The 25,925-nt window shown below is 35.9% G+C and overlaps 11 protein-coding genes and 6 non-coding genes across 20 annotated transcripts; 8 read left to right on the top strand and 9 right to left on the bottom strand.

Annotated features, from left to right (window-relative positions):
• Nucleotides 1–119: 119 nt before the first annotated feature.
• On the top strand, nucleotides 120–3,825 carry ctf-4 (WDHD1/CFT4 second beta-propeller domain-containing protein; the record flags this gene model as incomplete). The annotated part of the gene is made up of 8 exons (NM_073398.5): nucleotides 120–203; nucleotides 250–761; nucleotides 812–1,045; nucleotides 1,094–1,205; nucleotides 1,251–1,434; nucleotides 1,479–1,792; nucleotides 1,837–3,530; nucleotides 3,595–3,825. 8 exons carry the CDS (start codon nucleotides 120–122, stop codon nucleotides 3,764–3,766), a joined length of 3,306 nt encoding a protein of 1,101 aa, NP_505799.1. The 3' UTR covers nucleotides 3,767–3,825.
• Nucleotides 3,826–4,942: 1,117 nt separating this feature from the next.
• 21ur-13802 lies at nucleotides 4,943–4,963 on the top strand. The gene has a single exon (NR_069388.1).
• Nucleotides 4,964–4,989: 26 nt separating this feature from the next.
• On the top strand, nucleotides 4,990–6,728 carry vps-36 (Vacuolar protein-sorting-associated protein 36). Its single transcript, NM_073397.8, has 5 exons — nucleotides 4,990–5,094; nucleotides 5,237–5,491; nucleotides 5,609–5,683; nucleotides 5,732–6,369; nucleotides 6,420–6,728. Exons 1-5 carry the CDS (start codon nucleotides 4,999–5,001, stop codon nucleotides 6,505–6,507), a joined length of 1,152 nt encoding a protein of 383 aa, NP_505798.2. The 5' UTR covers nucleotides 4,990–4,998; the 3' UTR covers nucleotides 6,508–6,728.
• 21ur-14649 lies at nucleotides 5,335–5,355 on the bottom strand. The gene has a single exon (NR_069387.1).
• A 109-nt stretch (nucleotides 6,729–6,837) lies between the features above and the next one.
• pigt-1 (Phosphatidylinositol glycan, class T) lies at nucleotides 6,838–8,660 on the top strand. 2 transcript variants are annotated; one of them, NM_001028642.4, is made up of 5 exons: nucleotides 6,838–6,999; nucleotides 7,046–7,282; nucleotides 7,331–7,446; nucleotides 7,494–8,146; nucleotides 8,193–8,660. In NM_001028642.4, the coding sequence occupies exons 1-5, from the start codon at nucleotides 6,840–6,842 to the stop codon at nucleotides 8,572–8,574; spliced, it is 1,548 nt and encodes a 515-aa protein (NP_001023813.1). In that variant the 5' UTR covers nucleotides 6,838–6,839; the 3' UTR covers nucleotides 8,575–8,660. The 2 variants fall into 2 exon arrangements, with proteins under 2 accessions (NP_001023813.1, NP_001023812.1); NM_001028641.6 differs by having other exon boundaries at nucleotides 7,046–7,446.
• F17C11.13 (PGG domain-containing protein) lies at nucleotides 8,612–9,736 on the bottom strand. 2 transcript variants are annotated; one of them, NM_001307763.3, is made up of 4 exons: nucleotides 9,536–9,736; nucleotides 8,987–9,065; nucleotides 8,881–8,933; nucleotides 8,612–8,836 (listed from the first exon to the last, which is right to left on the bottom strand). In NM_001307763.3, the coding sequence occupies exons 1-4, from the start codon at nucleotides 9,636–9,638 to the stop codon at nucleotides 8,679–8,681; spliced, it is 393 nt and encodes a 130-aa protein (NP_001294692.1). In that variant the 5' UTR covers nucleotides 9,639–9,736; the 3' UTR covers nucleotides 8,612–8,678. The 2 variants fall into 2 exon arrangements, with proteins under 2 accessions (NP_001294692.1, NP_001023811.2); NM_001028640.3 differs by having other exon boundaries at nucleotides 8,642–8,933; nucleotides 9,536–9,694.
• A 154-nt stretch (nucleotides 9,737–9,890) lies between these two features.
• On the bottom strand, nucleotides 9,891–10,538 carry F17C11.6 (Polysacc_synt_C domain-containing protein). The gene is made up of 4 exons (NM_073395.7): nucleotides 10,427–10,538; nucleotides 10,301–10,379; nucleotides 10,203–10,255; nucleotides 9,891–10,054 (listed from the first exon to the last, which is right to left on the bottom strand). Exons 1-4 carry the CDS (start codon nucleotides 10,527–10,529, stop codon nucleotides 9,918–9,920), a joined length of 372 nt encoding a protein of 123 aa, NP_505796.2. The 5' UTR covers nucleotides 10,530–10,538; the 3' UTR covers nucleotides 9,891–9,917.
• Nucleotides 10,539–11,224: 686 nt separating this feature from the next.
• clec-221 (C-type lectin domain-containing protein) lies at nucleotides 11,225–12,206 on the top strand. Its single transcript, NM_073394.4, has 5 exons — nucleotides 11,225–11,349; nucleotides 11,402–11,578; nucleotides 11,629–11,753; nucleotides 11,911–12,068; nucleotides 12,113–12,206. The coding sequence occupies exons 1-5, from the start codon at nucleotides 11,241–11,243 to the stop codon at nucleotides 12,156–12,158; spliced, it is 615 nt and encodes a 204-aa protein (NP_505795.1). The 5' UTR covers nucleotides 11,225–11,240; the 3' UTR covers nucleotides 12,159–12,206.
• Nucleotides 12,187–13,799, bottom strand: F17C11.4 (OB domain-containing protein; the record flags this gene model as incomplete). 2 transcript variants are annotated; one of them, NM_001392605.1, is made up of 4 exons in its annotated part: nucleotides 12,187–12,541; nucleotides 13,116–13,239; nucleotides 13,296–13,416; nucleotides 13,482–13,657. In NM_001392605.1, 4 exons carry the CDS (start codon nucleotides 13,572–13,574, stop codon nucleotides 12,352–12,354), a joined length of 528 nt encoding a protein of 175 aa, NP_001379132.1. The 2 variants fall into 2 exon arrangements, with proteins under 2 accessions (NP_001379132.1, NP_001294693.1); NM_001307764.3 differs by having other exon boundaries at nucleotides 12,352–12,541; nucleotides 13,482–13,799.
• Nucleotides 13,800–13,837: 38 nt separating this feature from the next.
• col-153 (Nematode cuticle collagen N-terminal domain-containing protein) lies at nucleotides 13,838–15,848 on the bottom strand. The gene is made up of 4 exons (NM_073392.7): nucleotides 15,497–15,848; nucleotides 15,098–15,454; nucleotides 14,630–15,052; nucleotides 13,838–14,046 (listed from the first exon to the last, which is right to left on the bottom strand). Exons 1-4 carry the CDS (start codon nucleotides 15,644–15,646, stop codon nucleotides 13,963–13,965), a joined length of 1,014 nt encoding a protein of 337 aa, NP_505793.1. The 5' UTR covers nucleotides 15,647–15,848; the 3' UTR covers nucleotides 13,838–13,962.
• Nucleotides 14,102–14,427, top strand: anr-43. The gene is made up of 2 exons (NR_102065.1): nucleotides 14,102–14,124; nucleotides 14,170–14,427.
• Nucleotides 15,849–16,605: 757 nt separating the features above from the next.
• nssp-64 (neuronal small secreted protein) lies at nucleotides 16,606–17,429 on the bottom strand. Its single transcript, NM_073391.7, has 3 exons — nucleotides 17,323–17,429; nucleotides 17,172–17,272; nucleotides 16,606–17,011 (listed from the first exon to the last, which is right to left on the bottom strand). Exons 1-3 carry the CDS (start codon nucleotides 17,366–17,368, stop codon nucleotides 16,883–16,885), a joined length of 276 nt encoding a protein of 91 aa, NP_505792.1. The 5' UTR covers nucleotides 17,369–17,429; the 3' UTR covers nucleotides 16,606–16,882.
• A 3,715-nt stretch (nucleotides 17,430–21,144) lies between these two features.
• Nucleotides 21,145–23,198, bottom strand: zip-9 (BZIP domain-containing protein). Its single transcript, NM_001392604.1, has 4 exons — nucleotides 23,147–23,198; nucleotides 22,484–23,099; nucleotides 22,296–22,436; nucleotides 21,145–22,086 (listed from the first exon to the last, which is right to left on the bottom strand). Exons 2-4 carry the CDS (start codon nucleotides 23,003–23,005, stop codon nucleotides 21,874–21,876), a joined length of 876 nt encoding a protein of 291 aa, NP_001380203.1. The 5' UTR covers nucleotides 23,006–23,099; nucleotides 23,147–23,198; the 3' UTR covers nucleotides 21,145–21,873.
• Nucleotides 21,891–22,015, bottom strand: F17C11.25. The gene has a single exon (NR_102064.1). It is a non-coding gene; the product is annotated as a small nucleolar RNA F17C11.25 (small nucleolar RNA).
• Nucleotides 22,809–24,209, bottom strand: F17C11.26 (DUF281 domain-containing protein). Its single transcript, NM_001347268.4, has 5 exons — nucleotides 24,116–24,209; nucleotides 23,969–24,056; nucleotides 23,824–23,921; nucleotides 23,385–23,549; nucleotides 22,809–23,099 (listed from the first exon to the last, which is right to left on the bottom strand). Exons 2-5 carry the CDS (start codon nucleotides 24,051–24,053, stop codon nucleotides 22,929–22,931), a joined length of 519 nt encoding a protein of 172 aa, NP_001334192.1. The 5' UTR covers nucleotides 24,054–24,056; nucleotides 24,116–24,209; the 3' UTR covers nucleotides 22,809–22,928.
• A 596-nt stretch (nucleotides 24,210–24,805) lies between these two features.
• Nucleotides 24,806–25,000, top strand: F17C11.21. Its single transcript, NR_069386.1, has one exon. It is a non-coding gene; the product is annotated as an Unclassified non-coding RNA F17C11.21 (non-coding RNA).
• Nucleotides 25,001–25,029: 29 nt separating this feature from the next.
• On the top strand, nucleotides 25,030–25,193 carry F17C11.24. The gene has a single exon (NR_102063.1). It is a non-coding gene; the product is annotated as a small nucleolar RNA F17C11.24 (small nucleolar RNA).
• Nucleotides 25,194–25,925: the final 732 nt, after the last annotated feature.

The following is a 25,925-nucleotide window of genomic DNA, read 5'->3' as shown; positions in this document are numbered from 1 at the left end:
TGGTTGCATTACACTTTTTTACCGCATTTCGGCGCCAAGAATCAGGTTTAAAATTTGCTCGCATTTTATTTATTTTTGATGAAAATAAATAATTTCACTCGTAATTCCATTGTTTTCAGATGAGCTTTACTAACGTTAAAAATTTGGAGAATATCGGCCTTCAAACTATCTGCATTGATGCTTCAGGAGAAGATACTGAAAATGTAGGATTTAAAACGATTTATAAACATATTTACCTGTTTTTTTCAGATTTACGTTTGTGATGCTGAACGAAATGTACTCAAGATCAATAAGAACGTGTTGCTGCAAGATGAAAAACCTGAAATAATCGAGATTCCCGATGCGACAACATCATCTATTGCTTGGTATGGAGAAAACATCTGTTTTGGTTACCGCAAGGTGGATTTCATTGTTGGATCCGAGCAGCAAATGGTGGGACGGGCGAAAAAGGGCAATTTCGAAGCAGGAGATATTATTGATCCTCTTGAATTCCAAATGGATGTCACAACGGTCGACGCAAACAGGGAAAATGTTATTGGAGGATCTAGCGATTATGCGGTTAAATGCACGAATATGAAAGATTTAGATGCAGAGCTGAAAACGAGAAGTCTTGAAGCTGAAGTTCTTTGTGTCAAACTGGATCCAAAAAATGAATTTGTGGCCGTTTCTACTGTGGATGGCAATGTGACTATTATAGACATTGATTCATTCTCGATTAAACACACACTGACCAAGGTTTTCCCAAGATTTGAAACAATTGAGTTAGTGTTTCATGTTATACTTCGGTTTTAAACAATGTCCTGTTTTTCAGTGTTTCACGACCTCGTATTCAACTCTCATGGTCAAAGGATGGTCAATGGCTGTTTGTTCCTTCAAAAGGATGTGTGAAATCGTACCGTCGAAATGGGTGGGAAGAATCTGGTGTATACCGTTTGAAAGATCATGCTTCTGTGGATTTTTCGGTTACTGCGCTTTCGCCGTGTGGGAAGTATCTTGCCTCCTCAACCATGGATAATCAAATTGCTGTTTGGAATAGTGATGAATTGTAAATTTAGGTAAATGTGTGAACTGATAAATAATACATTTTTTCCAGAGATATTGTGTGTTGTGAAAAATTCGTGAGAAATGCACCTGGTATCACTATCATCACTTCTATTGTTTTTTCTCCATTCTCCCCAAAAAAATTGATTGTCGCTGATTCAAATGTGAGTTTTTCCCTTTTCGAGCACTTTCAAGTAACAATATTTTAGAGAGGAATCTGTTTGTTTAATGTCTTCAAAGATGATTCATCTAACGAGAAGCCTGTTTCAAACAAAACTGAAGATGTTGCAGTTGATAGTGATGATGACGACTCAATCCTTTTGAATAGAACTTCACTCAAAAAAGATAGTTTATTCAATGAAGAAGCCATTGAAGAAGATGAAGATACCCGAAGTGAGGGATTGTAAATATAATTTCTCTTGATGTTTTAATTTTAGTGTCTTCCGATCTTGGAGCTATCAAACGACAATTCAATTATGGGAACCAAGATCTTGGAGGGCTTGAAGAATTCGGTTTTAAACTCGGTGAACCTGAGGAAATGCGACCGATGAGCTCGGACAGAAATTTGAATGATCCTCTCCCGCAAGTCTATTCTGATCCACCTGCTCCCCGAAAAGTTCTTATTCCTGAACGATTTGTATCTAACAGCTCTCCAATGGATCTCGACGCAACACAAAGGTTTCTGAAGTATAATCGATTCGGAATTATTCGCAGCTACGTTAACGAGGCAAATAAAGTTTCAACGATAGATGTAAGTTGTATAAGCTTGCTTCACAACAAGCGTTTTTTTTTCAGATCGAGTTTCACAATAAAAGCATCCACGGTGATATTCATATTGACAACTTTGAAATCAACTACGAACTCGCGGATATTTCGTTGAAGGTTGTTGCACTGGCAAGTGTTGAGAGCCGGAAAAAAGAGAAAGAACTTGACAAAGCAAACGACGACATTGAAGATCTTGAAACTGATGAACCTGCTAAAACAGAAAAGAAAGGAACTAGTCTTCTACATGTAATTCCAATTCAAGCATTCGACAGTCAGCGGTGGTCGATGGTTCTTCCTCGTGGAGACGGGTGTATTGATGTGCTTTGCTCAAATACTCAAGTCGTTGTGCTCACGAAAAAACGAAACATTCGAGTTTTCACTATTGGAGGAATTCAACGACAAATATTCACACATTTCGCACCAATTCTCACAGCTGCTTGCTTTGAAGACCGACTTGCAATCGCTTCGGTGTGTGGATCGGAATTTTATGAACAGAAAAAGACACCTCAATGGAGATTCGAAGTTGTAGAATATACTTTAAATCCAAAATCATGGTATCGAGAAAACAGACATCATGGTTCAACTGGAGCAGTTTCCCGAATTGATGTGCCTATTGAGACTGGAGAGCAATTAGACTGGATCGCTTATTCAAATCAAGGAAAACTTGCCGTGATGGATTCAGCATACACTGTACATGTTCTATCCGCTCCAGGTCTGTGGATTCCTATTTTCCAAGGCTCTTCTGCTCTGAGAGCACCTTCGGACGCAATTTTCCCGATTGGTCTCACAGTGAAAGAATTTCGATACATCTATTGTCGCGGATCCCGATCTCCCCTTGTAAATGGAATCAATGCACCGACTACTGTAGAATTCAAAGTACCATTCTGTCAACCTGAAAGCCATCGAACTGAAATGGAACATGAAATGTTCCTCAAAGAGCTATCGTTAGCTGATGCAATACTGGAACGTAATGGTGACAGTCATGTTGAAGAGGCAAAGACTTTAACCAAAACTATTGTAAAACTGTTTGCCTGGCTTACAAAAACCAATTCTGATGGTCAAGCTGCTGAAGTTGCTGCTCTAGTGTCTGGAGGAACATCTGCATCCGCTAAAGCTATTCAGAGCTTGTGTAATTACGCCAGTAAATGCAAAAAAGTGGCTTTGGCTGAGAAGGTTGCTGAAATTGGACGTCGACTGACAGAAGATGATGATGATCGTAGCTGCAATGACACTGAAATTTGGCCAACAAAGCGGATTGCATTAGCAGCAAGAAAAGCACAGAAGGCTCCTAGCCCAACTGTTGAATCATTGAATGAAGATCAAACGAATGATGGAGACGAATCTTCTTCTCGTTATAATCTAAATATGGACGTCTCTATGATGTCTCAACCTGTTCAACCATTGGAACGGCTTGCAAAAAATCCGTTTGCCAAAGGTTCTGATACTTCTAAAATTGATTCAGCTGCTTCTTCGCAGGCATCATTATCTATCTTCGATCAACTTGAAAGCACATCAAATGACCAAAGGAAACGGGCTCGCGAACCTGAGACAGTCACAAGCACGAATCAAACTGTTCGTAAACAGGCCAAACTTAATTTCGGTGGAACTCAGCAGTCTGATGAGAAGAAAAAGAAAACGTCATCAAAAAATTCGGATCTTGGTCAGAAAGGAAAAGAAAATGAAGCAGAAACACTTTGTCCAATCGAAGAGCCCGCGAAAAAAAGGTAGGAATTGTCACAATTTTCAGAAGGTTCATTTATTATTTCAAAAAAAAAATCAAATTTTCAGTGTGAGTCCGTACGAGATGTGGCTGACGGAGTCGAAAAGCAGCCTTGAGTTTGACTTTGATGGCGATAATGCTGATTTTTCAAAGTTCTGCATTCAAACGTTCCGCGCACTGAGTAAAAATGAAAAAGAAGAATGGAAAGCAAAAGCACTGACTGCTGCTGCTCAAGACTAATTGCAATTTGCTTGTTACTATTTTGATTCAATTTGTACCATATAAATTTGACTACGTCACTTACATCTGTTCGTCATTGTTTTCGATGTTTCCAAGTGCACAAAGAACGCTCAAAGTTATCTTTTACCACCTGCGTCTCATAGTCTTTCGTTTCACTTTCAATTCAACTGAAATAGAGTGAAAAGGAAAGAGTTGGAAGAGCCGGCCCAGAGTGAAGAGCCTCCTCTTTCACTTCCTTCAAGGTCTCCAGTTCCTCCAACTTTTCTTTATCTTTCTTTTCCCCGCCCTCCTCCTCCACCTTTCCATCTCTTCCAATGGTCCTTTTCCATGCTTCTCCCCTCTTCGCGTGTGTCTGTGTGTGCTCTTCTTTCGTGTCATTGTGCCACCTAAATCAATTTCCCTCGTTTTTTTGTCGTTGAGTATGTGCTGCAAGCCTAGGGGACCCTCGAATAGTGCATGAATTGATGAGACGTAGACACTTTGCTTCTTTTCTGAGCTCCCGCGACAGCCGCTGCCACCGCTTCTCGTCGGCTATTTTGCTTCAAACTAAAAGTTTGAATTCATTTTTTTTACTCTTCTTACTCCACCCTTCCTCTTTTTTTCAATTCACCCACTCCTCTTTTCTTATCGATCTTTACCCGTAACCAATCTCACCATTGCCGTTGTTCGTTTTCTAGAAGTCACTCCAAAAATGTCCAATAAGAATTACAGTCTTGTAGCAAAAACCACCGACCCCGAGGGTCAGATTAAAATGGAAATAATTGAAGAAAAATCAACACGTTCAAAATTTCGAAAACCTCTCATCGAAACTTTGAATTAATTTATTTTTCAAAAAAAAATGTTTTAGTTATATTTATTTATTTAATGACGTAAAATAATGTCTAAATAAATATGATAATTTTCGTTTAGAACACTGGTTTTGCATGTTTTGAAAGATTTGTTAATTCAGAAAAATGGTTACCCCCTCTGAATGGCGGGCGTTTTTCCGAATAGGAGTAACGTCCATCAATCATAATTTTCAATTTTCCCTAATCAGGAACCGATCTTCCATTACTTCGCCTACGCCCGAATCTCGATTTTGGTCGGTAAATAATCGTTGTACAATTGCGCCCTATCGAGACAAAAGCACACTTTTCCACATTCGTCTTTGTACACTCCACTTGCTGAACACGTCATTTTTTATCTATCGACTCGGTGTTTAGTATTGATATTTCCTTTTTCAGCAAACTCCGATGAACCGATTGTCGTGGTATACTCCTGGCGAGAGTACAGAAGAACTACTTTGTCAGGCTGGACATGTCGGAATATACGAGGGTGATTTGAAACAGGTAAAAATAATTATATATAAAACATATTGAAGAGAAATGGGTAATTTTTTGTGTTATATAAAAAACATGTCACAATTTCGTTAATTATTAACAAAAATCAGTATTAAAAATATACTTTTAGAATTAACAATAATAATTACAGACCAATTTCGAGCAAGGAACAGCTTCCCTAACAATGCAACGTATTATTTGGGCAGACTCATCGGATCCAGATCGTCGACTTGTTCTTCATCATTCCCTTGTCATTTCAATGGAAAAACATCACAAATCCATGTTCAGTAAAGGTGGAAAAATTGTTGTGAAACTTGAAAAACCAAAAGCCGGGAATATTGGTCCAGTCAATTCGAGTCATTATGAAACACTTCGATTAGTTTTTCGACACGGAGGAGAAGACGACGTAAGTTTTTAAAAAAATATTATCTTTGAAGATTTTTTAAACATTTAACCAAAAATTTCAAAGACTTAATATGATAGAGTTATTGAAATGAGCAGCAATAAATCTATGATTTTTCAGTTCTTCAAAAAATACGAAGACGCTGTCAGAAGAAAAACGTGGCAACGATCAAGTTCCGGTTCCAGCTCAAGCGGTGTGGGTTTTCCTGTCGTTTATAATCTTTAAAAACCAAATTGTTTTCAGTCTCGCGCGAGTAGTAATCTTCGATCTGTCGGAATCTCTGGTATTGAAAGAAGACTCGCTGAAAATCATCAAAAAACGCACGAAACAATCACACAGGCATTCGACGATATGTCAAAACTTATGGAAACCGCACGTGAAATGGTCGCACTGTCGAAAAGTATTTCGGAGAAGGTTCGATCTCGAAAAGGAGAAATTAGCGAGGATGAGACGATTGCATTCAAATCTTATCTTCTTTCGCTGGGAGTTTCTGATCCTGTCACAAAATCGACATTCGTTGGATCAGATTCCGAATATTTCCAGAAACTCGCCAAAGAAATATCGGATGTACTTTATGAACATATCAAAGAAAACGGGGGAATGTGTGCACTACCAGAAGTGTACTGTAGAATAAATCGAGCTCGTGGTATGGAATTATTATCACCAGAAGACGTTATGAATGCATGCGGGGCACTAAGTCGCATCAACTCACCTTTGGAATTACATCGATTCCCTTCTGGAGTACTCGTTGTTCAACTCAAATCAGCATCTATGGATAGTACTGTAGGACAGACATTAGAATTTGTATCGAAGTTAGAAAGAGCATCTGCAAATGAATTAGCAGAATCTCTAGGAATAACTGTGATTTTAGCTAGAGAAAGGTACGTTGTGACTTCCTGTTAATGCAGTAATTAATAAAAACAATTTCCAGGTTACTAGCAGCTGAAGAATCGGGTCTAATCTGCCGCGACGACTCCATTGAGGGACTTCTCTTCTATCCAAATCGGTTTATGGAATAGAAATAATTTTATTCTACTTTCTTCATCAATCATTTTCGTTGTGTTCTGTTTCAGTTGAATATTATGTACCTGCTTATGATGAAACGAGTGTATTTTCCTTATTGTCCTAGTCGTTTTAGTTAAAAAAAAAGTTTATTTGCTTCCAATTCTGCCTTTTCCGTTCGCCAAACCTAGATCTCTTTTTCCTCAAGCACACACACTTTCATAAACACTTTCAATTTATTTTTTGTTTTCAACATGATTTTAGATTTCAGCAATCTAACATTTCGTCTCATTCGAGTTATTTATATCTAACACTGTTGATTACTAAATACCAATAGTAATTTATAGGAATGCGGATACTAACTTCTTATCTGCTGTTATCAATACTTTCATCATGCCATGGGCTTAGCGAGAATTTCGATGAAAAATTGACATTATCTCCAGTTAGTAAAAACGAGCTACGTGTTGATTTTAGGTTTAATTCCGAGAGAGAATTCAACAGGAAAACAGGTTGGATTATGGAATTATGATTTTTATAAAACACTTATTTTTGTAGAATCTGGCGATTATCTAACATTCCCACGTATTATTCAAGAACTTCTCTCTCGTTATTCAGTTCGAAAATTGACTGTAACGATGGCTCACGGACGTTGGAATTTAATTGGATGGGGACTTCCACCTCAACCGTCTTCTCCAACTGGAGCTCAAGTTTTTGCAGAATTTGAAGCTGACCAACAAGAAGATGCCGATGAACGAATGAAATTTTTGGTAGAAGCTTTAAATGGAGTTCTATGTACATCTATATCACATATCAATGTTATCACGAGCCCAGAATTTATAGTTCTCAAAAACCATGGAGGAGAAACAAGTGTTCATAAAAGATATGGTGTTCTGAGTGGTGAGACTACATGTACTGAAAACTTGACCAGACTCCGGAAGCTATTAGCTTGTAAAGAGGTGAATAAGCTCAAAAATCAGTCATTTTTTAATACAAAATAATTCAGAATGGTATCAGTACATTGCTTCATCCATCCAAACTATACAACTCGGTGTATCATTCATCCCATCTCGTTGTGGAGCAACAATGTGACAAAGATCAATGCAACTCGAAAATGGAAGTAGGAGTATCTGTTGTTATGCGTAACCCGTCTCAAAAAACTCAACGTCACTGGTCTCTGGCTGATGTGTTCGAACGAAAACTCGGATCGCAATGTAAAGTTGCTCGTAGTAGTAAAATACATGTTATTGGTACTACTGGAGAGATAACCACGACTGATGTGAAAAATCTAACAACAATCAATGGAGAAGAACCATTCGAATTATATATTCCAATAACTGATATTTCGATGAAACAATCAGTTGTGAAAGCGTGGTCTTCTCAGGGAGGATTCGAGCAGAAACATGGAGTTTTGACTGTACACATTACAAATGACGAATCAGCTTCGGAAATTCATGTATCACAAATTATTCCATATTATGTTCATTTACGTTACAGTAAAATCAACTGGAAATGTGATAAAAATGGTGTTCCCCGTATTGAGAAGATCTTCAAGAATAGCAAAAGCTTGGAGGCGCCTACACTACTACAGTACAAAATGAAACTTTCTGCAGGACAGACTTGTGAACTTACTATTCCATTTGATAAGCAACTTTTGAGGTGAGTTATGATACATTTACTATATTGTAACAAATCAAATTTTCAGACTAGAACAATACCCACCAGATGCAAATCATGGAATGCATATTCCAGCAGCAAGTGTCTACATTCAAAAGAGCACCTCAACATACACAATTCATTCGAATGCCATCTTGGTCCTTCTACCAGTCCCCGATTTCTCAATGCCATTCAATGTGATTTGTTTCGTTGCCACCGCTTTTGCTCTAGTCTTCGGACCAATTCAACTTTATTCAACACTTTGGTTGGCACCGGTCGTCAAAAAGTCACAATGGGGGCGGAAAATTCATCGGGCGATTCTTTTGGCTATCATTGCATTCTGCCTATATGCTCATATGATGGATATCAATTTGAACGAAATTCGACGTGGTATCGAAACATATTTTGAAAAGCTCAACGAACTTAAGTGATTTTTATGATCTGTGTTTTTTCCTCTCTATTCGGGTATTTTAATACGAATGATTTACTTAATAATCAAAATAAATTAATTTATTGCATTGCTTCGTTATCAAATTTATAAGCCAAAAAAATATCGTAGCAATTCTAATGTTCTAGTAAAGCCAAATTTGTAAAATGGAGCAACTATAAATATCATTCCAGTGCTCATTGTAATGAGGTGGAGTACTGCATATATTCCAAAGCAGCATCTCCCAACTCGCCTTTTCCAAATATCTGTAATTATATAAGGTATTGATCAATAGAAATAACGCCATTGCCTCCTTCTGGAACAATTTTATTTAAACCGATTTCTGTCAATGTAGCAGTTTTCCTGAAACAAAATAAATTATTTGTTGGATTATATTGCTACTAGTATCGACTCACATACTCAGCAAAAATGTAGCATACAAAGTCACAAAGTAAACTGAATTGGAAATGACAAATAGACGACAATAGAGGTCATCTAAAATTAAATTTCATATAATATGAAGTAAAATAATTTATTACAAATGATCGTATCCTCACTTTAAAGGCACACACTGTTTTTCTTAGTGGGTGTGGGTCTCGCCACGATCTCAGTCATAGCTGTGCCAAATATTACAATATAGGTTAATTATTTGTAGAAATTGAAGTCTATAATCCTGTCTATAACTAATATAGCGTCTACGGTACTTTATGCTATTCCTAAATTAACACTACTTACACGACATTTTTTCGTTTGTACTAGATATTTCTTCCTTGCGGGTACATCTACATTCTACAGTATTATTTCACTTATTTAGGCTCCCGACATGTAATATTTCCGATTTTAATTGAATTTCATCTCTGATTACAAGGGTGCGAACAATATTTCATAAGTATTTTGAAAAGCTATAAACACATGTGTCGTAGTTACAGCACTACAAAATTTGAAATTTTCTTCTAAATTCTCACGTCTTGCTTCCTTTTTCTTTTCTGCATCCAAGTCGCTATACGTCCTTTTACCCCACAGAAACCACGTCCAAAAATCGCTAAGTTTGCTCCAGACTGACGGCATTTCAGAAAAATTCAAAGAAGCCACAGGCAAATTAAAAAGTTGGAAATATTATCAGTGAAATTATATAATTTTTCATGCCTTATAAATAACTTTTGAATGATGCAAATAATCAAGAAAATGGAAAATAATGAATATTAACCTTTGTTCATTGTGAAATTGAAGACATTTAGTACTTTGATTGTCGGTGACATGATTATGCCATCTATAATAAAGACGATTAAATTGTACATATGCTTATTTCGAAGTTTCGAAGTTCAAAGAAACATAATTTTATAATAATCATTTTAATCCAATAATGAAAAATATGAAATTATAGACTGGAGTGATGATGTAGTTTAATGACATAATTAAGGAGGATGCCAATGTGGAGGACATACTGAGAAGAACTATTCCACGGCGGAGTACTTTGAATGATTCTTAAAATAAATAATTGCATTTATTTTAAATAAATATGAACTTCATAACTATCTGTGAATTTTAAATGCTCTCATGTTTTTAATGCAAAATCAAAAGTCACAATTTTGCCAAAAACTGCCAAAACTATATAATTTACGTAAAACATACCATACGAGCTGAATAGTTTTGCCATAGCCTCATTGATTAGGATTCCAAGACCGCTGAACTTAATTTTTAATCATGTATTTCAGGATTAATTAACTTACACTGACACTCCAAATGAACATGCCATAGTTGAAATGTAAGGTAATAAAACGACGAATATTAAACGAAATGTTAAATCTTCTGGAACAATAGAGAAAATTTTAATAAATATCAAATAACCAACTAACTCAACGCTTCCATTTGCTTTTCACGATTCATGTCTTGAAATCTTACAGAACCGAATAAAATTGGAGACGCATGATCTTTCACTAAATTTAACATTTCTTCCATCTTTTTGGTCTGTAAATTAACAGATATTCAGAACAAATTAGAAAAAAAGAAAAAGAATAAGTAAGAACTAGGATTGTTATCAGTGAAAACCAAAAAAACTGAATATGATAAGAATCCATAAAATGCTTGTAACAAATGATTGGACTTTGATTACGACAGTTTGTAGCTTTGTAGGTATTTGATTTAACATGTTATGATCAGCTTGACTGTTTATTTTTAGATCTTTTCCTCACGTATTCTTCGTAGATCATTAGCAAAAAATTTCCTTCATGGTGTTCGACTTTTCGGTGGGTGCAATTTTTAGTAATCACAACGCAATTTTTGTCCTTTTTCGACATTTGAAATCAACTTTTCCAGACTTTCTCAATTTTTATACTCTAGGAGAACAATTGGAACCCATTTTTGAAAAAAATTAAATTTCCTGGATTTAAATACAGACTATCCAGGTAATACTGAACTTTTTGGACGGTATTTTTTTGGAGATACATGATATGTGTACATATTATTATATTTTTAATGTTCCGTACTGTCAAAATCAAAACCATTTCTTGTAAGCGATGAATCATCGTAAAACTGACGTGGTTAATCATAAAACACCCATAACTCACATCTACATGGGTGCTCATAAACAAGTAATTAACAATTTTATTCTCGCGGTACATTGTATAAATACTCTCACTCGACTTCTAAAATTCACACTCATTCTTAGAAATGGTTCATTCCTTTTCAGTTCTTCTCGTCCTTGGGACACTCTTCTACTACTCTCAAGCTCAAAACGCAGCTCAAGAAGTAAAAACACAAGTACCAAAATGTAACCTTTGTAAGTGACATCCCAACTGGATATTGTATACAAGTAAACCCTCTTATTTTAGGGCAAGGAAAATGTCCACCAGGATGGAAAACTTTCATTCGACCACCAGGTGTCCGTATTTGCCTTAAAATCATAAATCAAAATGCCACTTATCTGGAAGCTCAGAATATTTGCCGTAAGCAGTACAACTCAAGAATTCATGGAATCGAAAACAAAGAAGAACACAACTGGGTGAAAAGTAGGAAATTATAATAATTTTTAAAGTTGGTCACATTTGGTGATTTTCAGTGAAATCAAGGCTGGTTATTAAACAGGGTGCTTCATTCATGTGGGTCGGAGCTCGTCGGAAGTCGTGGTGTTACAAAACCGAAGCTCAATTAAAGACTGATGACAAATGCAAGAGTGGTCTGAATGTAAGTTGACTGAATAACATTATGAAATATTGGATTATGCTCTTGCCAAAAAATTGATGAGTAACGTTTATTGAAAATCAAATGCATTTTCCAGTTGTAAGTTTGTGAAGAGAATTTCATATACACAGTTGCAACTATTAAAACATTTTATATTCAGAGTTTTGAATGGGATGATCAACTGACTGATGGATCATATCTGTTCACTCAATGGGATAAGACTATTTCTGCTCCAGAAGGAATTATGAGTAACAATGCTCCAGAAGACTGCGTTGTGATGAATGTTCATGAAGGAGATGCACCTATTGATGACAAAGAGTGAGCAATATTTACGTCTTAATTTCCAAATTAGTATTTTTCAGTTGCTCACTTCCTCAAGCTGGAGTCCTCTGTGGAATGACTGCATAATTTGAAATTTGTGATTTTTTTTCTGGCTGGGCAATAAAATTTTATATTTAACAAGTTCAAAAGTGTTTGTTGAAAAAGCAGAATTAGTATAAAAAGAAAGACGAAAATAAAACAGCTATCCGGTGGAAACTAACAATTTAGGGGGAATGAGCATTGAAAACAGGACAACCCGAATTTTTAAAAAATTGAAAATCTAAGCCAAAAAGTCATCGGACACCTCAAGAATCTTGATATCGTTGTTCTCAGCACAAACAGATTCACGGCGAGACGACGGAGATGGGCGATGCGAAGTCAGAAGATGAATTTGCATTTTCCCAATAAAAACTTCTTTTGAATCATAGGCAATTTCTGGACTGATGTGTTGTTGAATTTCGACTGCTGCTCTGAAAGTTGAAATTATGATTTGGGGCCACCTTTTCAAAAACTTTTGATATTTGATATTTGCCGATAGATTTGGCAACCTAGGTATCCAATTTTTCTTTTCAATGTTAAATTTTGCAGTAAAACTTTGCTCTTGGATTTTCTAGATTTTGAGTTATGATTAAAAAAATATGATTGAAAGCCAGACAACTATGATAAGACTCCAAAAAATGAAAGAAACTGAAATACCGAACAAAAAATAACCGCTCATAACGGATCTGATTTACTCTTTATAATCAAAGTATTCCAAAAGTTCGATTCTGCAACAATGGCCATATTTACTCAAAAAGAATATTTTTAGAAATTTTGGCAATTTATCAAAACTTTGAAAATTATAAAAACGATTGAAGTATTTTGATTATTTTAGTATGTTTTTTTTTACTATCCCAACCAAATCCCCATTGAAGTTACTCCTTCTTTAATGAGAAGTATTTTTGGGATACCGATGGCATCGATACTGATCAGTTTAATAGTGGTGTAACTATCTCGTTTTCACCATAAAGGTATTGTTTTGAAATTAATTTGTCAAAAACTAACTTCATGCCAATCAAACGATCAAGTGCTTCAAACTTGATGGCTGTCGAATCGATTGCCGCATAATGCTCATCGACAAGAACCTTGACACCAGTCACATGAAATGCAGACCCTTCCTCGCCATCCACTGAAATAAACTTGTTTATCTCTATTCAAACTTGTTAGATTAGTATCAAAACTCACCAACATCTATATCCATTACGATACTTCCATCAGTGGTTGCCGAGGTGCTTGCCAGATCAGTCGGTGACGTCACACGGCCACGGACCAACATTGTCTCACCAGAAATCGTCTCGAGGACTCCCTAAACACCACATTATTTTAGTTTCAGAGATCAAAATGTTTTATTGAATCTTATTTGCTACTTACATCAAATTTGGTCCGATTTTCATCGAAAATCAGACGAGCAGTTCCTTGCTCGCGAACATCATACACAATTCCTTGACGTCGTTGGCGAGGCATTTTTTGATAAACCAGAGAACACACTGAGACACTAGAAAATGAAGAAGGAAGAGGGATAGAAAAGCCTGGGTGAGAGGACCAAAGTAGTGAATGAGGAGGAGAACGAATGACACAATGTTTGGTAGAGGGGATGGGAGACGAAGAGATGCAGACGTCAAACAACCCGATGGGAAATAAACGAAACGCAACAGAAGGAAAATGAAAAGAAACACAGGGTCGGGGCATGTGATGCCCCGAACTTATCACGCCATTGCACTCGATCTAGCTGAAACATTTTGAATTTTTTATTCGAAAGAAAGAAGATAAGTCACATGGCCACGTGATGTTGAAATAGGTCAACCAATTCATTAGTTAAGTTTATTAGATCAAAGCACACTACAAATAAAGATCAACGAAACAACGGAGACTCTCCAGAGCCGCGACCGACGAGTTCCTCTACTTTATTGTCACCACGGTTTGGACATTGACAATACTGAAATAAGAAATTAAAGATCTTAGTTTTTGCTGCAAAAACAAGATATTTAAAACGATAACGTCTTGTGTAAACAATGTAAGCGTGGCAATTAAAAATTTGTCACTCGTGATTATTTTACAGGCGATGTACTACTTCACACGTGCCTGACTCAAGTTCAGAGGCATGTACTAATCGAATTGTTTGGGAAGAGCAAGAAGAATTGATTTTCGTTTTTTTTAGTGTTTGAGATCACATAGAATGTTATGCAAAGTTAAGAATTTTGAAAAATAATGTATGCTAATGACTCGAACATTCAAGTTTTTTTAAAATGTCAATATTAGTTCTGTATCTGACATAATACAGTTTCAATTGAAATTCCATAAAAAATTTTTGGAAATCAAAGGAAGACATGTTTTCATCTACACAAAGTGTAGTGCCAGGCTGTTTTTTTTTCAGTTATCTAAAAATAAACAGGTGAGAACAAAGAACGTTCTATCTTTTTCAAATTATTTTCTTCAAAAACTATATGAACGTTTCAAAAGCAAATCTGGATTTTTCTAAGAGCTGTTATAAATATTTGAATTGTCTTTAATATTCTCACCGCCGCATCTCCTCCTATTGTTCCTTGTGGTCCAGGTGGTCCTGGTGGCCCGCCAACACCTTCAATTCCTCTTAATCCACTCATTCCTTCGTATCCTCTGATTCCTTCAGTTCCTGGTAGACCAGGCCTTCCTTTCTTTCCAGGTTGACCCTCATTTCCTGGTTGCCCCATTGCCCCTTTCACACCTTGCCGTGGAATATATGTCACTCCATCAATACCATTAACACCTCGTTCACCAACTATTCCATCTACTCCTGGTTGACCAGGTGCACCCATATCTCCTGGGAATCCTGGATTTCCATTAATTCCTGGTCTACCAGGGCGACCCCGTGGTCCACGAAGACCTCTTTTACCACGTGGACCATCTGATCCTATGTCTCCTGGTGGACCACGGGGACAAGTGAATGGAGCCTTTGAGTGTTTCTAAATGATAGATCGTGAAAATAAAAATTTAAAAGCTTCACTTACTGCTGGAGGACTTGGATAAGCATCAAATCCATCATATCCATCTACACCATCAATTCCATCAATTCCATCAATTCCCTGGTCACCAAGTGGACCAGCAGGTCCAGAGGGGCATGATTGTAGCGTAAAACATGAGCAAATTGGGCCGAAACTTGGCATCATTGGCTCGGTTCTCTGAAGTTCAAGTGTTTCGTCTGGAAACTCTCCAGATCCATCGTTTGCAAAATCTGAAACTATCACTTGTGCTTGATATCCACTATAATCTGCCTTTTGCTGCATAATATCTCTTCGAATTCGATCAATTTGTGTAATTTCAGAGCGAAAATGTAACATATCGGACCATGCGGAATTTGTGTCATACTGAAAAACAAGTTTCGACTAAAACACAATCATTTTGCGTACCTTTAAACTGGACATTTCCACTTCTAACTCTCCAAAAAGTGAAGTGACATCTCGAAGAATAAGAGCAATAACTGAGAGAGAAATCAAAAATGTGATGCATGAAGCAGCCAGTGAGCCTATCAATATTTGATCCGAAGTTGTTAAATACATTTCCTAAGAATGTTAAAAGAAATAGTAAAGATAGTAATGGATGTGGTAATCCCGTGCGCGTGATTTTATACGTATTTGTTGAAGTAAAGAAAAGAAGACCCAAATTTGTTAATGCAAGAAGTGCCGTCCAGTCCCGGTTTATATGCAAAAGATTTTCGGGAAACAGAAGTTTTGTGTGAAAAGCGAAAGGCGGAACGTCGCCTATAAAAATGTATCAATTCGGTTTGTCATCGCACTTGTTTTATGGATAAAATTGAGGTGAAGATAACGGAAAAAAGAACCGAAATGTCGTAAATGGAGAGAATAACGTAAACATTAAAATAGGCTAAGGATTGCATGTACTTATTTTTTATTGACCATGAGGATTGAGATGAGAGAATTTAGGAAATATTATCGAGGTTATTATTTTTTGACAGAAACCACAGAAAGACAACTTATGAAGACACATTGGAATACTTTGCAGATGTTCAGAAATTTTGCTTTCAAGTTCTTCAGAAGCTTCACAGCTTTGAATATTTTCCCCTTTTCAGATAAATCTCATTACTTGTTAATTGCTGTTGAAATTTTAAAGTTTTTGATAAAAGAGCTTTTTAAGCAAAAAAGTGCCGTAGCTACATGAAACGTGCATTTCATCTACATAGTAGATGATCTATCAAAAATTGGTCTTGATAAGTCTTGATAAGTCTTTATACAAAAATGTTTTGCAGAGTACTGAGCAATTCCATGAGCAGCAGTTATTTTTGAAAACTTTTGAAAACTGTTCATTTGTTAGAATAAAACAGATCTAAAGCGGAAAAAATTCGCAACCTTTTTTACAAAAACAGTAGAACTTTTCATTGAGGTTTAATGTTTTGATTATTTTCTATTCCCTTTTATGATCAATTTTTTCTGCATTATACATTTCGAAACAACAACATTTTCTTCGTCAACAACAACAACATCACGACTTTATTTTCGACGAGTGTATAACTTTATTCCGGACGTATTGCCATATACCGAACTCAAAAGTGATGGAGAGCGTTTTTTTAAATTCTCAAAGTTAGAAAAGTTAGAACAAACCAAGTTTTGCTTTTCACAATGAAACAATAATTCTGTAAGGAAAATTTAAAGTCCAGCACGTGTTTTTAGAGAGCTATGAGATCTAGTTATGGTGTTTGGAGGAGATGTGATGAGAAGGAAATGGAAGGCGTGAGTGAGAATCAGAGTCAAGAATCAATAAATTACTAGAGACGATGTTCAGAATGGTGATGCAGAGCAGATTCCAGAGCATTCAGAGATCATGCAGGCACGGATAAGCTTCAAAGTTGCCATTGCTTCACGTTCTCCCGCTTCTCCTGGCATATGTCCAAGCTCATGTGTGGCAGCCTGAAATTTTCGCCTATATACTAAAAATTCAATTTAGGAAAATAGTTTATGAAAACAAATCAGTTCGAAAGGGGTAGGAAACACGCATTAACACAGTTAGCAACGTCGCATCAGAAGTTTATTTCAATAGTTTTACGCCGCGTAAAAATAAAGAACTAACCGCTGCGATTGAATACCAACAGTCCTTCTTGCAGCACACACATGGAATCTGAGCACGTTCGTCAATTGCACATGATGTTGGGGCTTGTGGAGCACCATTCACTGAAGATATTTCAACGTTTACATTCTTTCTGAATGAATAATAAACAAACCAATATCTGAAATGGCAAGGATGGTAAGGAAAAGAGCAGCAATCATTGTTCTTTGCATTTTCTGACTGTGTAAAAGCGGACGTGCCAAGCGGACGTTTTAGGGGTACCTGAAGAAGGATAAATATAGAAGAGAATTGAAATCAACTTGAGATGTTTTAAAAGATGAAAAGGAGAAAGGATTCAATCAAAAACTAATCGTAGCTCTTTTTTTTGAATATTCACACTTGGAAAACAGATGATAAGAGGCGGAGTTTCAAGAGTCGAATATGTGAAGGCAATGACATTTTTGTTAACTATGCCAATTAGTAGATATGCATCAAAATAATATTTGGGTGGTACAAGTCTAGTCGTAGAGCAGAACTTGCAGAATCGGATGACGTAAGTATTCTTATGAATGCGTTACGTACTCTGTGAGAAATATTTGTATTCGTTCGAAAATGTTGCAGAATATTTTCAATACAATTTCCAAAAGAAGAAAGCGTAATGATTATTTATTTAGATTTAATAAGTAGGGTATATACATGATATAGTAAATCCGAACATATTGTTTTACTTCCCAAGTCGGCATACTATATCTAGTTTTTTTTCGCATGAAAACTTAATTATGAAGAAGAAATGAAAAAAAAAGCAGTCAATATATAGGTTGCCAAAACAAAAAAAAACAGATCAAAAAGTTTGTAATTCTAGCGAAACAGCTATTAATAATTTTATCTGCATTATTATCTGCATTTTTATCGGCATTTTTGAATTAAGAATTCTACAGCACAAGGTGAATTCTCTGACCATATTAGATTCAGTTAGAAAAATTTTCAGAACTGAATCTAACAAGAATCAGAATTTATATAGTTCTTTTAGATTCAGACGCACCTGCGCTTCTAGAAAATGAAAAATATGAAGCTCGAATATTAGTTGTGACTTCTTAGAATGAATGACTTTGTGAAATATTTTAATTAGCATGACAGAACTAATGAGACCACAATGTCTGTGACGTATTTCAAGAGGTGATAAAGGAAGTGCAACGATGAGATAATTCAAAATTTCTTCCGTTTTCTCATTTGGAAAATCTGCTCTTGACACGCTAGGAATTTCGTGAAGATTGCAGTTCGGGAGATAAATATTTTTTCTTCGATTTATTTTATACTGACTGCTTCAATAATTATTCACTTGATTCTTAGAAGAGCTAATTAAAAGGGTAGAAAATAGAGTGAACGTTTGAGTTTTAAACTTTAAATGAGTTTTCAAAAAGGGAGATAGTTTGGCTATTCAGTTATTCAAGTTCAAAAGCTCAAAGATTCAAATGTATCAGAAAAAATTATTTTGAAAAACTATATGTATTTGTCTTTGCTGACTTCAGGACATAACTAGATATTTTAAATTTAAACCCGTCCGTCGACGTTCTCTACTCCCTGAAAATGCCTCCGTATATTAAGATTTCTAAAAAAAATGAGAAAAAACAGAAGCACAAAGGAACAGTTGATTTTACAGATATGTAGATCTTGCAAAAGTTGATCGAAGAGCTGAAGAAAAATGCATCAATGTTGTAAAATGATATATGTACTAGTTGTTGCTGCTGCAATGCTGTTTTAAAGAGCTCAATATATTTTCTTATGGTTTCAAAAACTCAAAAACATCATATATTGATTAGCTAAACAATTCTGCACACATCATCCAAGTGTCCTAAAATCTTGGTGAAGTAAAAAAAAAAAACAAAAGAAACACGTTGTAGCCCTCTCACCCACACTCTAAATTGAATTATAGTCTAAAAATTTCAGTTGAAGGATAAATCCCTTTTAAACAAGATATGCATCATTTTATATTCTACTTGTTTTTACAGACTATTTGATTTCAATATATGTATATTGTTTAAGGTAATTCTGAGAACCAAAAGGATAAACAGAAAAAAAAGAACACTAACTACTTTAACATACACATTTTTAATGACTATTTTTACTTTTGTGAATGGGCATCAGTTCTTGCTTGAGAAAAATAAAACGTTCAGAACAGAAAGAAAAAGAAGAACTTGATACAGAGTGAAAAATTTCAGTTTGTGTGGTCCGAAGGGATATTACTTTATTTTGGAAATGCATGAAAAGTAAACTAATAGGAAAATATACATTTTGGGAGATGAGGATCTAACCAAATATATATTCGAACGTTAAGGATTGATTGGGGTCATATGACGTGTTTCTATCTATCTCCAATTCAGAATCAAATTGAAATGAAAGAAGAGATCCCTTATTTCTCTACAACCGTGTCAGATTGGGATACGACTGAAGTGACATCAATCTTTTTTCCCTCAAATCCAGAGCTCCGCCTTCAATTTTCTAGGCGTCTGTTCCTGGCGTTGACAGCTTCAGCTTCGAAAAGTTAATGTTTTGCTAAAAATAAATTAATATAGATGGAAACAAATAATATAGTTTTGAAAATTTAGATCCTGCATGAAGAAGAACGAGGAAGCTACACTTTTTTCGGTTTCACCTGCATATAGTCTGAAAAATAAAAACTGCAAATGGATGAAAGTTGAATATGAATAAGATGTAAATGAGATGATAAATTTAGAGTCTTTTTGGAGAGGTATTACATCGAAAATCAAAACCTACGCATTCTACAGAAGAATTATAGATTTTTTGTAGAATTGGACCAACTAGCCGTGCCGAGTGCCGAAAGTAACTTTAATCTCAGAATAAAAAAGTTAAGAAATTCACTTTATAGTTCAGAAAATTCCGATCTGTAATTTAAAAATCCAATTCCAGCTCCAGGAGGATCATTTTGCCGAGTGCGCATTCTACTGAAGAATTATAGGTTTCTGTAGAATTGGATCAACTAACTTGGACTGAATATTGAAAAACAGTGCTAAACTTGAGCTCGGCTGGTTTCATTTCGGTTTCAGAAATCGATTTTAAACGAATGAAAAACCTCTTTGTGACTCATACATTTGACACGCAAATAAGATACCTAGAAGTTAGAAATAAAGGAAAAAAGAATGAAAGCGTTGTTAATCAAGCGAATGAATCAATGCCAAAAATGTGCACCGAGACAAACAAAAGGACCAAAGTTTCATTACATCCTCGTCAATCTTTTTCGTACTTTTTGTCTCTTCTCGTCTTCCATTCTAGCTGCTTTTTCTGGAAATCAAATAAAACAACATATGTGCATCTTCATTATCACTCAGAACAAAATCAAGAGTACGAAAATAGATGACGTGGGAAAAAGATGGAGAAGACAATTGAGGAAATGAATACGGTCGGAAATGTGATTCAGAAACAGAAGAAACTACGGCTACGATAAAAAGATTGACTATGCGAGTCTCAAAAAAAGAAGATGCCCCGAGGGTTATTGCTTATTCACTTTTTTTTGGTTCTTCTTGACAAGGTTAGAAAGTGAACCTGCGTACATAAAACATGTAAATTAGAAGAAGAACTTCTCGGATGAGAAAATATTCGCACTCAAGGAACAACATCATCATAGATTTTGAGAAGTTTGGAATTATTTTTCTATGCAAATAAAGGAACTATGAGTTCAAAATATTAATATTTTTACTTCTAACGTCGAGAAATATTTTCTGGAACATTCATCATATTTTGAAAAAGCTTACAAAAGTAATCTGCAGATGTAATTTGAAGCGATCCGTATCTAAATCCGTAATTAAAATTTGAAAATCATAGAAGATAATCAAATTGTCGAGTGACCCATATGTTTCTAATATTCCTGTAATTCGAAATTTGAAAAAATGTTTAGAGTAATGATCTTCATTCAATTGATGCCGTAGTTTTGAAATTGCCTCACACGCTATTGACAACTATGTGATAAAGCTGAAACTACTCATACAAAAATTATTTATTTTTATGAATCAGTTACACTCTTCGTTAATAAGAATTCAATACAAATTTATAGAAATCCTCAAAATAGGTTACGTGATTGACTAATTTCGAAATGCGATTAACACTTTTAATGAAAAAGTTTCATAGTTGAATATTGTTTCTATCATCCATTCTTTATCGAAAAAAAGCTTAAAGAATATTGTTTTTATTATAATATTTATTTGATTTTTAATTTTTGTTCAGTTTTTATGATTATATGGATAATAATAAAAAAGATCAATCAGCCAATAATACAGACAAGTGGATTTGTTACTTTCGAGAGAGGGGAATGGGGAAGAATTTGGTTATATTTTCGGAAAAAAAAAGATGATAGAGATACATTGAACGTTATTTTGTGAAATGAGCATACAGAATAAAGTAATAAAAACCCCCACGCTCATTCGTCACCAACAGTTGAAAACTGCAAAAAAAAACATAAAAACATGCACATGAACACAAACACAGGAGTGACCTCCCTTGAGGACCCACCGAATCTCGCTCAATCAAATCACAGAAGGTTTTTTTTCAGTCATCGAATTCAATTTCGAGAACGAGTGTGTGTGTGTGTGCAAGTGTGTTTTTGTTAATTTTCAGCTTTCAACTGAGCACCACAGGGATTTCCAGAAGACCAAGAAACTAGAAGGTTTTAGGGAGGAAAAGGAGAAATAAAAAACGTTGAGGAGATACTAATTTAAAAGAGAGGAGCGTTTTTGCCAAGTTTGTCGAAAATTAGCCGACGGATGACTTCGCACTCTTTGGAAAGACGCTCAGCTTCATCACGAAGGTAAGCATTTCGTTGAGTGAGTGTCTCCTTCACTGAAACTGACATTACACGGCTTTCACGAAGTTTTTGACGGTATCGGAGTGCAGCTGCACGGTTTTGTTGTTTCTTTCGCTCAGCGATCTGAAAATTGAAGTTTAAGCTTTTTCATATTGATAACTCTGAAATTGCCAACCAAAAACAACATTTAAATTATATTTTCAATCGAGTTTAGATACATCGACACCTGTGGATTGTCAGATGAAATCATTTTTACACAACCTTCAAAACTTTTTACTTATTCATTGTCCACCTACTCTTCTATTTTCGGAATGAGAATCAAAAAGTCTCACCTCTTCATCCGACAAATTGACTAGTGAGACAGGTGGTGCTCGGGCTCTTTTTGGGGCAATATCACTATCGTCTGATAATTTTCTTTTCGTCAAAGCTGGAGTGGCATGAGCTTCACTTCCTTCAACACGTTCGACAATGACCTGGAAATTTTTTAAGTAAAAAATTAAAGTTAGTTTCGAATTCTTACTTTATATTCTTGACCATCGTCACCTCGGATAACAAGAGTTTGTCCGGGAGAAACAAAGACGTCTCGAAGTGAAGAAGAAGATGAAGCTGATGACTTCCTGCTCACCGAAGAGATATCTGAAGATGTTGATGGAGATGGAACTGGAATATCTTCGTTGATTATTTCTTGGCGAACTTCAGCAATCATAGAATCAATGAACGGAATATCAGGATAGATTTCCTCAGTGGCGGTGAATGGGGATGTGGTATATGGGAATGGGGATGTAGATGGAAGAGATGAAGATGCAGAATTTGGAGAGTATATTTCTGCTGGTGAGTATTCGGAATGTTCGGAGGTGTAGAGTGATGGCGAGGCATGATCGAAAATTGGCTGACTGATTGGGGAAGAGTAAGTTTGATGATTATGTTGATGGTGTTGATAGTTGAAGAGGTTATGCTTATCCTCGTTAGACGACGACGTCGGAGAATTCAACAAAATACTGCACGGAGGTACCATGCGAGGTCTCGAAGCATCCATGATCATGCTGTTGATCTCCGAGAAGATACGACCCGGAGTCGTCGATTGAACTGGACCCGATGGAAATTGACATTCCGGATGACATGGAGGAAGAGGAACGCTGAAAATGAAAACTTGTTTCAATTATCCCATAAATCCGTTTTTCACCTAAACATTCTTATACAAATGATTCCAAAATGTCTAGACATATTTACTACTTTTAATCCTGAAAAGGACAAGTCTACATAATTTCAGCAACTTTATATGTTGACTTTCGGAAGGCGTGTCCATTACAGACCACCCTTGGGAAGAAGATCAAATTATGATTGATACACCTTTTTGACGAAGTGATAGTTCATAACATGAACTATGCGCTTTTCAGTCCTTTTCAGACAGATTCACATACCATTTCACATTGGTCGGTTCCGAGAAGACAGCATGTGCAGGAGCAAGCGGTAGCGGCGGCGGTGGTGGCGAAGGCCCACTTAAAAACACACTTGCTGTCGGGGACAAGCGCGGTGCAGTTACGATTAACCGGCGATTTGCCACAGCGAACTCTAGACTCGATTTCCTGTAAATTTCAGATATTCGGAATAGTTTTGATTCGTTGTTCAAGTTTTATTGGTATATTGGAACTCTAGCCAACATGTTAAATAATTTTCATAGCAACAAGGTACAATGCATACATTTTAATCAAGTTCATTACATTCGTGGTACCTTATTGTTAGCAAAGATATCTTAATTTATGCTATGGATCTTTGAAAGAAAATTGCAACTCTCAATAAAATTATTGATTTTTTTATTCGAGATTATACTTATTTTTGAAAACTACGGTAAATACTTACGGCAGCCGAAGCGGAGCAGGTGATGGTTTGGTCGTGAGCCGGGTCGGTGAAGAACTCAGCCGGCCAAACTCCCCACTCATTTACGGTAGCGTTGCATTCTGAAGTTAAGTGACTTTTTGAAGCTCCAAAATAAAAGATTTAAAACCTTCGGGCGATATGCACGGCGGCGGAGGTGGAGCAGTTTCTTCAGCAGACATGAACGCGTTTGGTTGAACGGTGAACAAGGACATTTTCTGAAATAAAAATAACTTTATGCAAAAAAGATAAATCCATGTTAATATATTGGTATTACCGATTGAAGTTTTTGAAGAGTTGTGGAAGTTGACTTGAGAGCTGTAACGGCAAAGAGCGCAAAAAAGCGACGAGCGACAGAAGTTGAGTTGAACCTGAACAATTTATGTAAGGGAATGAAGTGAGTGAAGGAAGTTCAAATAAAGGAAACCATAGATAAAACGAATGCTGTAAACGATGACAAAAAATGGACGTTTGTTTCGCACGTAGTTATAGAAGGTGAATCAATGTTGATGTCAGGCTGGTGACTTGTCTACGGAAGTTAAGTTAGTATGGATTTCCAGAATCCAGAAGGATAGTTAAAGAACGAGGAAAGGTGTGAATAAACTTAACCGACACATTTAGCTGAACTAAGTTAAACTGTATCTTATTTATTTCTGAAACATTAAACATTTTTGTTATGAAAAAATGAGCATATGAAAGTGTTAATGGAATGTACAGTAACCAGCTGATGTAAATGAATAACCTCAAAACAAAATGGTATCTAATCTCATTTAATACAAATAGGAGAGCAATCTATAGTCTTTGGCAGAAGAATATGGAACACGAGGGACACATGAAAGGTTGGCAGTGTGCCAGAAGACCCTCTCGCTGACGTCATACAGAATCCGAGTGCGCAATATTTCGCAATCGGAACACGGTATATAACCACGCTTTTGCCCTCATAATAGCTTAAAATTTCACTTTTCCAAAGAAAAATTAAAAGAAGGAAACTACTGATAATGATATCAAATGAAATGAAAATACCAGCAACAATCTCCTCTGACAGGGAGATGGAGAAACAGCAGGTCGAAGGAGGTTTCTCTGCAGTCGTCTCTGTCTCTTCTAAAAATTGTAGAGACTGTGAAAAGTGGAGAGACTTAGATCAAATGTGATGCAATAGTTTGTGTAGAGAGGCAAGCGGGCTGTTTTCGAGATGTACAACATACACTGTGTGCACCAATACGGGATGACGTTGAGATTCGGAGATACAGATAGGTGGAAAAATGATGACCAAAAAATGAAGAGCTCAAATGATAAGGTATTAAGAAGATAAGCATGATGATAACTATTTCGTAGAAAATTGAACAACGATCTAGAATAATACTGTCTCCTGATAGAACTTGTTCTATCTGTTGTACTAGCAAAAAATGAAGAGAACGGCGGTGCATACATTGTGTGATTTATGAAATTTCACGATTCGCGGTGACAGTTTTACGACATGAAGATCAGTCTCATAGAACAGAAATGGAAAGATAGAGAGATTGTCTCTTCATTTTCTTCATTTTTTGTCTAAAATAGAATGTTATATCGATCAACATACAACGGGACGATACTAGGATGCAAAGGGCAATATAATCATGTGAACAACACGGGAAGCTAATGTGATCCAGAACTTCTGCCCCGAAATGTGCCAGAGTACAGAAAACGAACGGAAGAGATATCAGATGACCGGAAGTTTGTTTTGAATAACATTATTTAACATTGTTGAATAACAAATGAATAACAATGTGAATTTGATTTTTTTTAATGTGAAATTGAAACAAGGGAAGTCAATCCTAACATAATCCTAACATAACATAACATAATTGAAGTTGCATTTTTGCAAGCTAAAATTTGTATTTTGTGAACTAATTTTTTAAATCTATCTGTTTACACAGATACTCGAGTTCAATAATATTGCCTTTCGAAACATTTTAGAACATTGAAATTAAAAAAAGTAAAAGTGTTCTCGACTTATTGTCAATTTTTATTTTCCTCCCAAAAAGGTTGAGAAGTTTTCTGGTGATTTTTTACTAACTTTTATTCAGATGCCTTTAGTTTTAATTTTA

Source organism: Caenorhabditis elegans, chromosome V (genome assembly GCF_000002985.6).
Source record: "Caenorhabditis elegans chromosome V".
NCBI lineage: Eukaryota > Metazoa > Nematoda > Chromadorea > Rhabditida > Rhabditidae > Caenorhabditis > Caenorhabditis elegans.
Note: the sequence above shows the minus strand (reverse complement) of the source record. Positions and strands in the feature narration are given on the sequence as shown.